Genomic DNA, 9248 nt, shown 5'->3' with positions numbered 1-9248 from the left:
ATAATATAGCAAACATGGCTATTTAAATGTTTTTTTACTTATTGGGGAAAACCCAAAAAGTGTTACAACTGTCCCTGGTCTCCCCTATACTGACCATCTTCACTTACAACCCACTACAGTTCAGTACTTCTACTTTTACTTAAGTACAATACCTGAGTACTTCTACTTTTACTTAAGTACAAGATCTGAGTACTTCTACTTTTACTAAGTATATGATCTGAGTACTTCTACTTTTACTAAGTATATGATCTGAGTACTTCTACTTTTACTAAGTATATGATCTGAGTACTTCTACTTTTACTAAGTATATGATCTGAGTACTTCTACTTTTACTAAGTATATGATCTGAGTACTTCTACTTTTACTAAGTATATGATCTGAGTACTTCTACTTTTACTAAGTATATGATCTGAGTACTTCTACTTTTACTAAGTACATGATCTGAGTACTTCTCTCCTCTCTGTCTGTTGCTGCTTCCCTCCAGGATCAATAAAGCTCTTATCTTGATTGAACTGTGGTTGTATAAAACTTGAAGGTATTTGTATATCAGGTATTTGTATCTCTCTCGGGACTCCCCTCATTTCCCCTGAGAGTGACAGTGCACTATTTATTTCCTGCTGCGCAGTTCACAGTCTGAGTCTGAGCAACAGCTCCCCTGCTGGTTGAGTTCGGAACTGTTCCCAGCAGTCACGTGATTTCCTGTAAACAGTCCCACCAGCTGGAGGGGAAATACATCCATGGGTGAAACCACTGCTCCTGAGCGCCATCTAGTGGGAACAACTGGAACTTAAACAACACAGACGTGCGGATCTTTCTGTCTCAGTGTGGCTCAGGTCCAGAGGAAGAGAAGCTTCATCACAGCAGGGGACAGGAGAGGGTTTCGGCTCAGAACCAGAGCACATTCTCACACTGTTTTCACCACACCTCCTTAGTTACTGATTGTAAATATTCTGCTTGTCATCAGTGTGAACCCGGACATGTTGAGACCCCAAAGAGTGATGATAGAAATGTAGAGTAGGGTCTCCAGCTCATGGAACCTGCCGGATGTTAACCTGCAGCTGTTGGGACGTTCACACACTGAACACAAGCTGCATCATTAGCATTAGCAGACAATAGCTAACACATGGTTTGGACGGTTTGAGGTTTTGGAGGATCTCGATTGAATAAATAATATATATTGGAGCAGTGGGTGAACATCTGATAAGAACAGTTTGCTCTGCAGCGTATTAACCACTGAATATAAAATAGTGTTTATTGGTGTTTATCACAGATGAAGTGTAGCGTGAGAGCTGGAGGACGATCAGACGCCACGTAAAGAAACTAATGGTTAAATAAATGGACGTAAAGATGTGAATGATGCAGTTGGTCTTATTTAGAGTCAGTGTCACTCATGCTGTAACTCGGGCGGTGGTGGCGAAGTCGATAGGGACTTGGCTTGGCAACTGGAAGGTCACCAGTTCAAGTCCCGGCAAGACCAAGTGCTACCGAGGTGTCCCTGAGCAAGGCGCCGTTCCCCACACTGCTCCCCGGGCGCCGTACATAATGGCAGCCCACTGCTCCTAACGCTAGGATGGGTCAAATGCAGAGAAACAATTTCCCCACGAGGGATTAATAAAGTATATCAAAATCAAAACTCTTCAGAGCTATTGGAATGGGAAGGTGATGATATCCAATCAGAAGAGATCAGTGAGGCAACAATGAGGATCTTATTGATTTAAAAGCATATTGATTACACAGCGTGAGGAACAGACATGAGATGGAGAAGACATCATGTTACTAAGTCGTCTTTGAACAAGAAGTTGTTGGTTCGATTCCAGCCCGTGGAGTCAACATGTCGATGTGTCCCTGGGCGAGATGCTGAACCCTGAACAAAATCACAGTTCTCAAAAAAAATTCTAAATGTTGTTTTTTTAAAACAATGAAGTCAGAACTCCGAAAAAAAAAAGTCTAAAATAAAATGATTTCTGAAAAAAGTTAAAATTCTAAAAATAAGTCACAAAACTGAAAAAAGTGAGAAATAAAAAAAAATCTTTTATAAAAATGTCAACATTTCTCAAAAATTGTAATAATCAAAATTATTAAAGTTAGATTTCTGAAAAAAATTCTAAATGATTTTTCCCGTATTTTCTAAAGAGCTCTGAGGGTCGAAGCGACCTGAGAAAGAGATGTATCAGTACAGGACCATGTGATGAAATAACAATAACATACATTTAAAGTAATTCAACTGTCATTTCTTTAACTCCTTATGAAGCCCCGTCCTCTTCCTGTGACTTTACTGAAGATTTGTGCCCAGATGGAAGGCTGACAGGCAGGTAGGCCATCCAGTTACTTTAGCCGGGCCGGCTCAGATGATTGGTCGTGCTTTTTACAGCACAGATTAAATGTTTTAATGTATTTATTGTCAAAGTATTTAATATGTTCATTGCTATCGGGACGTTAAGAGCATTCCATGGAATATAACAACAAGTGTTTCTGAAGTGAATTACCTACCCCACCTTTAAATCTAAGATGTGTAATACAAAATAAAAAGTAGGTTTATTTTTAGATGCTTAAACAAAATGTACATTTAAGTAAATAATTGACAAGATATTTAGAGCATCAGTTCAAGTAGAAGTCATGTTGTCAGTGTTATCGTAACAAATACATACTCTCCAGATGTCCTTTGTATTCAGTAAAGTTAGACGTTATTTATCGTTTGACGTTTTGACGGTTTCTGAGTTCATAAATCCAAGAGAATCCTTGCTCACCAACAAGGCAGCCACATCGTTTCTCCTCCAACTCTCATGTGAATCTTTGAACTTTCACTTCGTTTAAAAGATTTCTCACAATCTGAGCAGATGAAAGGTTTCTCCTCAGTGTGAACTTGCAAGTGTTCAGAATACATCTGAGTAAATAGGCTCGTTTGAGATGAGCGAGACTGACGCAGACCTGCGCAGTTGCGATCGCCGTCTTGCTCGTGCGTTGCATGATGGTTAGTCATTTTGTCCGACTTGCTCTGGAGGCTCGCCTACATGAGACGTTGAAATCTCGCGGGTCAAAGACGCCGGTAGCCTTGAGAGTGAGGTGGCGCAGTTTCTCTCCACGGGCTGCAGATGCGAAATGCTTGATGGGAAACGACTCGCTGGTATCTCGAGCTGAGCGCTCATTGGTGGTTTTTACCCCGTGCTGCTGATGAAACTCTCCAATTGGCTCGGCTAAAGTTTGTTGTTGTTTTGTGTCAGTTTTACGTCGCCACTTCCTTTCACATTTTTCATCATTGTTCCACAATATTTATCATCATGAAATGAATATCCATATATTTTATACTATACTTGCACTGCTTACCGTTTTCATACTTTATATATCTTAGCATATTCATCACACTGTTCATACTGCTCACAGGCTAATGTGTATATCTAGTGTATGCATACCCCTCACTGTTTATTCATCATTCAATTCATTCTATATGTTATTCTGTAGATTGTGTACATTACTTTTCACTTTACTGCTTGTTGCACTGCTGGTTAGAGGCTAAACTGCATTTCGTTGTCTCAGTACCTGTAATATGTGCAATAACATAAGTTGAATCTAATCTTGAGCAGGAACACATGTATTTACTTAGTACATATCTGACATTAACGATTAAACACATGTGTGCATTCTTTATAAATGCAAACTGGTCAAGACCACTGACGGAAGTAGTTTTGAAAAGTAGTGGTTCTGTCTTTTACATGTAGGATTCAACCCCCCTTGTATTTTTTTTTTTTTTTTTTAAATGAACAGACACTTGAGTCATTCATTTGCAGTGATATACTAATTGTGGGATTTCTATTGCATCCACTTCATCTGCAACGAAGAACGCCAACGCAATTTCCACCATTGCAAACCGAGTCAAGCCGACTCCGAGCTATCCGACTTCAGGCGAGCTTTTTGAGACCTCCCCCGGCTGCAATCGGCTATTCTCGTCTACTTTCGAGGCGAGACGCAACTCATCTCAAACATGCCTAATATCTTCCACTTCTCAGTTAGCAGCCGTGGGGTTTCTCTCCGGTGTGAACCTGCATGTGAAGGTTTAATTCCCCCCTCTGTGTATACCTGTTGCTACACAGAGAGCAGCTGAATGGTTTCTCTTCTTCATGGACTCTCAGGTGAATCTGTAAATGTTCACTTTGTGTAAAAGATTCCTCACAAACTGAGCAGCTGAATGGTTTCTCTCCGGTGTGAACATCCATGTGTCTCGTCACATGACTCCTGCGAATAAACCTTTTACTGCACAGTGCGCAGCTGAAGGGTTTCTCTCCGCTGTGAACTAGCATGTGTCTCGTCACATGACTCCTGCGGATAAACCTTTTACTGCACAGTGAGCAGCTGAAGGGTTTCTCGCCAGTGTGAATTAGCATGTGTCGATTCAGATCACTCTTCTTGGTAAATGTGTTCCCGCACTGAGAGCATTTACAGCGTTTATTTGCAGAAATACGCCTTGAATCACTGACGGGGACTCGAGAGTTTGAACCTGACGGATGTTCTCTGGTCTCCTTCCAACCGGCACTGTCTTCAGTGTCAGGTTCTGAAGAGTCTCCAGGGTTGTCCTCAGTCTCTGGTTGTAAACGTGTCTCTGGATCGGAGTTCGTGGCTGGTTCTGGTCCTCCACAGTCCTCTCCATCAGCTTCTGTTTGTCTCTGATGAAGCTGAGAGGACTGAGGTCTCTCTTCATCATCTTCACTCTTCACAGGGACAGGAGTGAATGTTGACTTGCTGTTATCATCATCCTCCTCCAGCCCTTGAAGGTTCTCTCCCTCCTGACTGATCCAGAGTTCCTCCTGTTCCTCTTTAATGTGTGGGGGGGTCTCAGGGGGAAACCCTTCTTCAACCTCCACCAGTTGGACGTCTGCAGGAAACAGGAAACAGAGACGTTACTGAGAATAGTTGTTGTGTTCATTACAGCTTAAAATCCCCTTCTTTGTTGAGCTCCAACGTTATCAGGATTTATCCTTTAACGCCCACATAAAATCAATCTCAAGGACCGCCTACTTCCATCTACGTAACATTGCAAAAATCAGGCATATCTTGCCTCAAAACGATGCAGAGAAACTAGTCCATGCATTTGTTACTTCTAGGCTGGATTATTGTAACTCCTTATTATCAGGGAGTACTAAGAAGTCAGTCAAGTCGCTTCAGCTGATTCAAAATGCTGCGGCTCGTGTACTAACCAGAGTTAGGAGAAGGGACCACATTACTCCTGTTCTGGCTGCCTTACACTGGCTCCCTATAGAACACAGGATAGAATTTAAAGTTCTTCTTCTCGCCTACAAAGCCCTTAATGGGCAGGCGCCATCTTACCTTAAAGAACTCATTATACCCTACTGTCCTACTCGGGCATTGCGTTCCAAGAATGCAGGGTTGTTGGTTGTTCCTAGAGTCTCTAAAAGTACAATGGGAGCCAGAGCCTTTTCTTATCAAGCTCCACATTTGTGGAATCAGCTTCCAGTTTGTGTTCGGGCGGCAGACACCCTATCTGTTTTAAGAGTGTGCTTAAGACCTTCCTTTTTGATAAAGCTTATAGTTAGGGCTGATTAGATTCAGCCCCTAGTTTTGCTGATATAGGCTTAGTCTGTCGGGGACATCTTACTTCTTCCTTCTCTCTGTCTGTACCTGTGTCCTCTCATGGGGACATCTTACTTCTTCCTTCTCTCTGTCTGTACCTGTGTCCTCTCATGTTCCCATTAACCCAGCTTCCCCACATGTCTTTCTTTCTGGTGTCTATATACGCCGGGATCCGGAGTCATGGATGATCCTGCGGTCCTGTGTCCTGCATCGCGAGCCCTGGATCGCGAGCCCTGGATCGCGAGCCCTGGATCGCGAGCCCTGGATCTTGAGTCGTGGCTGTGGTCCTGGATCATCGGTCCTGGATGGATATCCTCGTGGATTCATCTTCCTATTATACACACATGCATTTCCAAACATTTGGACTACCTATGTTGCAAATGTATTATCTTTTCAATTTGCACACGGCATCTATTGCACATCTGTCCGTCCTGGGAGAGGGATCCCTCCTCTGTTGCTCTCCCCGAGGTTTCTCCCATTTTCCCTTAAACTGTGGGTTTTCTCCGGAAGTGTTTCCTTGTACGATGTGAGGGTCTAAGGACAGAGGGTCTAAGGACAGAGGGTGTCGTATTGTCATACTGATATTCTGTACAAACTGTGAAGTCCACTGAGACAAATGTAACATTTGTGATATTGGGCTATAAATAAACATTGATTGATTGATGTATCTGTATATCATATTCCATGTACTTGTATATAGACTCTTCTTGCACTATTTCTATTTTATTTCTATTAACTTTAACATCTTAAACCATTCTCTTGACCTATTTTATCTGTTTTATCAGTTCTATGTCATATATATAGATATATATATCTATATATATTCATGTTGCTCTGTTGGAGGAGGACTTCAGGTTCTCATCTCCATATCTCCTCTGTAGCTGCTACACGATGATACAGCTTTGAAACGTGTAGTCTAGTGAACATCCATTAGAGAGTGCACTGAACCGACCTGTCCTCTGGATCTGAGAATGTAAAACAGCGTCCAGTAGTTTCCGGTCTCTCTCGTGTTCCTCTTTTGATCGAGACAGTTTCTCCTCGTACTCTGATATCGTTCTTTCAAACAGAGCAAAGATCTCTTCAGCAGCTGCAGAGAGTCTCTGCTTCACCAACGAGAGCAGCACAACACTCATGTTCACACGCGCACGCACGCACGCACGCGCACACACACACACACACACACACACACACACACACACACACACACACACACACACACACACACACACACACACACACACACACACACAGACAGTTAATTGTGTTGTTTTTTCTCCATCAAAGTCTCACACTGTTGCTAACGTGTTTCCAGCTAGCATGCTAAGCTAACTTCTGTATTCGGTAAGGTAGAAGCTCCAGATGAAGCCGAACAGATCAGAGTAAACTCGGAGAGTTCATCCGGACACACCGAGGCTCTGGAGGATCAGAACTGCGGGAGAAAACACACTCTTTATCGGGAGAACAAAGAGAGAAAACTGTCGCGACGAGACTCCATGTTGCTATCAGTTAGCAAAGAGGTCACTTCCTGTTTGAGAATTTCAGAATAAAAGCATGAAGAAAAATAACACCAACATGATATAATGGCTTTTTAACTACAAACCTAGTCGGTAGGTTTCCGTGTGTGTAAATATGATGACGTGTGAAGTGATGTAAGCCTTTCTCTGTCCTCCTGGCTCTCTGGGGATCTGTGTCCTAGCTTCTCATTTACTATCAAAGTGTCTTTAAATAAAAAGAGTGATGAATCTGAATATCTGCTTTGATTATAAACCTGAAACTTTACTTTAAAGAGTCCTCTCCTGCTGATGTTCAGGTGTATATCAGTATGTAGAGTCTCTACTTTAAAGAGTCCTCTCCTGCTGATGTTCAGGTGTATATCAGTATGTAGTGTCTCTACTTTAAAGAGTCCTCTCCTGCTGATGTTCAGGTGTATATCAGTATGTAGAGTCTCTACTTTAAAGAGTCCTCTCCTGCGGATGATCAGGTGTATATCAGTATGTAGAGTCTCTACTTTAAAGAGTCCTCTCCTGCTGATGTTCAGGTGTATATCAGTATTTGTGTCTCTACTTTAAATAGTCCTCTCCTGCTGATGTTCAGGTGTATATGTAGTGTCTCTACTTTAAAGAGTCCTCTCCTGCTGATGTTCAGGTGTATATCAGTATGTAGTGTCTCTACTTTAAAGAGTCCTCTCCTGCTGATGTCCAGGTGTATATCAGTATGTAGTGTCTCTACTTTAAAGAGTCCTCTCCTGCTGATGTTCAGGTGTATATCAGTATGTAGTGTCTCTACTTTAAAGAGTCCTCTCCTGCGGATGATCAGGTGTATATCAGTATGTAGAGTCTCTACTTTAAATAGTCCTCTCCTGCTGATGTTCAGGTGTATATGTAGTGTCTCTACTTTAAAGAGTCCTCTCCTGCTGATGTTCAGGTGTATATCAGTATGTAGTGTCTCTACTTTAAAGAGTCCTCTCCTGCTGATGTCCAGGTGTATATCAGTATGTAGTGTCTCTACTTTAAAGAGTCCTCTCCTGCTGATGTTCAGGTGTATATCAGTATGTAGTGTCTCTACTTTAAAGAGTCCTCTCCTGCTGATGTTCAGGTGTATATCAGTATGTAGTGTCTCTACTTTAAAGAGTCCTCTCCTGCTGATGTTCAGGTGTATATCAGTATGTAGTGTCTCTACTTTAAAGAGTCCTCTCCTGCTGATGTTCAGGTGTATATCAGTATGTAGTGTCTCTACTTTAAAGAGTCCTCTCCTGCTGATGTTCAGGTGTATATCAGTATGTAGTGTCTCTACTTTAAAGAGTCCTCTCCTGCTGATGTTCAGGTGTATATCAGTATGTAGTGTCTCTACTTTAAAGAGTCCTCTCCTGCTGATGTTCAGGTGTATATCAGTATGTAGTGTCTCCACTTTAAAGAGTCCTCTCCTGCTGATGTTCAGTTGTATCAGTGTCTCTACTTTAAAGAGTCCTCTAATGGGTCCAATGGGAGGAAAAACCCGGATAAATCTGAAATGATTATTTATTATGAGATTATTCCAAGTCAGATTTTTCACATTTTAAATCCTGTAATTAGTTATAAATATATATTCAACAACAACTTATGCTCTGTCATTTCTCTCACACTGGTTTCTACTACAAACATAATTCATTCATTGATTCAACATAACAGTTGAGGTGGTTCGGGCACCTAGTTAGGATGCCACCTGGGCGCCTCCCTAGGGAGGTGTTCCAGGCACGTCCAGCTGGGAAGAGACCAAGGGGTAGACCTAGGACCAGGTGGAGGGATTATATCTCTTCGCTGGCCTGGGAGCGCCTTGGGACCCCCCAGTCAGAGCTGGTTGATGTCGCCAGGGAAAAGAAAGTTTGGGGCTCTCTGCTGGAACTGCTACCCCCGCGACCCGACCACGGATAAGCGGGAGAAGATGGATGGATGGATTCAACATAACTACACTTTAGCTACCAATGACAATACAAGCCTTGAATCCTTGAATCCTTGAATCCTTGAATCATAAATCGTTTCAGGTAATCAATCAACCTCTGTGTGCTATGCTAATCTGGGAGGAGTTCTCACCTGACAGGTTTTACCAACACTGATGCAAAGACTGTAACTTATTACAATTATAATATTACTAGTGCGTCATTTAATAAGATGTCATGTTTAATGTGA

At 42.1% G+C, this 9248-nt stretch overlaps 1 protein-coding gene across 1 annotated transcript; it reads right to left on the bottom strand.

Annotated features, from left to right (window-relative positions):
• Nucleotides 1-2516: 2516 nt before the first annotated feature.
• LOC117443523 (zinc finger and SCAN domain-containing protein 2-like) lies at nt 2517-7094 on the bottom strand. Its single transcript, XM_034079450.2, has 2 exons — nt 6536-7094; nt 2517-4867 (listed from the first exon to the last, which is right to left on the bottom strand). The coding sequence occupies exons 1-2, from the start codon at nt 6714-6716 to the stop codon at nt 4005-4007; spliced, it is 1044 nt and encodes a 347-aa protein (XP_033935341.1). The 5' UTR covers nt 6717-7094; the 3' UTR covers nt 2517-4004.
• Nucleotides 7095-9248: the final 2154 nt, after the last annotated feature.

Source organism: Pseudochaenichthys georgianus, unplaced genomic scaffold (genome assembly GCF_902827115.2).
Source record: "Pseudochaenichthys georgianus unplaced genomic scaffold, fPseGeo1.2 scaffold_619_arrow_ctg1, whole genome shotgun sequence".
NCBI lineage: Eukaryota > Metazoa > Chordata > Actinopteri > Perciformes > Channichthyidae > Pseudochaenichthys > Pseudochaenichthys georgianus.
The sequence above is the reverse complement of the archived record's forward strand: the minus strand, read 5'-3'. Positions and strand labels throughout refer to the sequence as shown.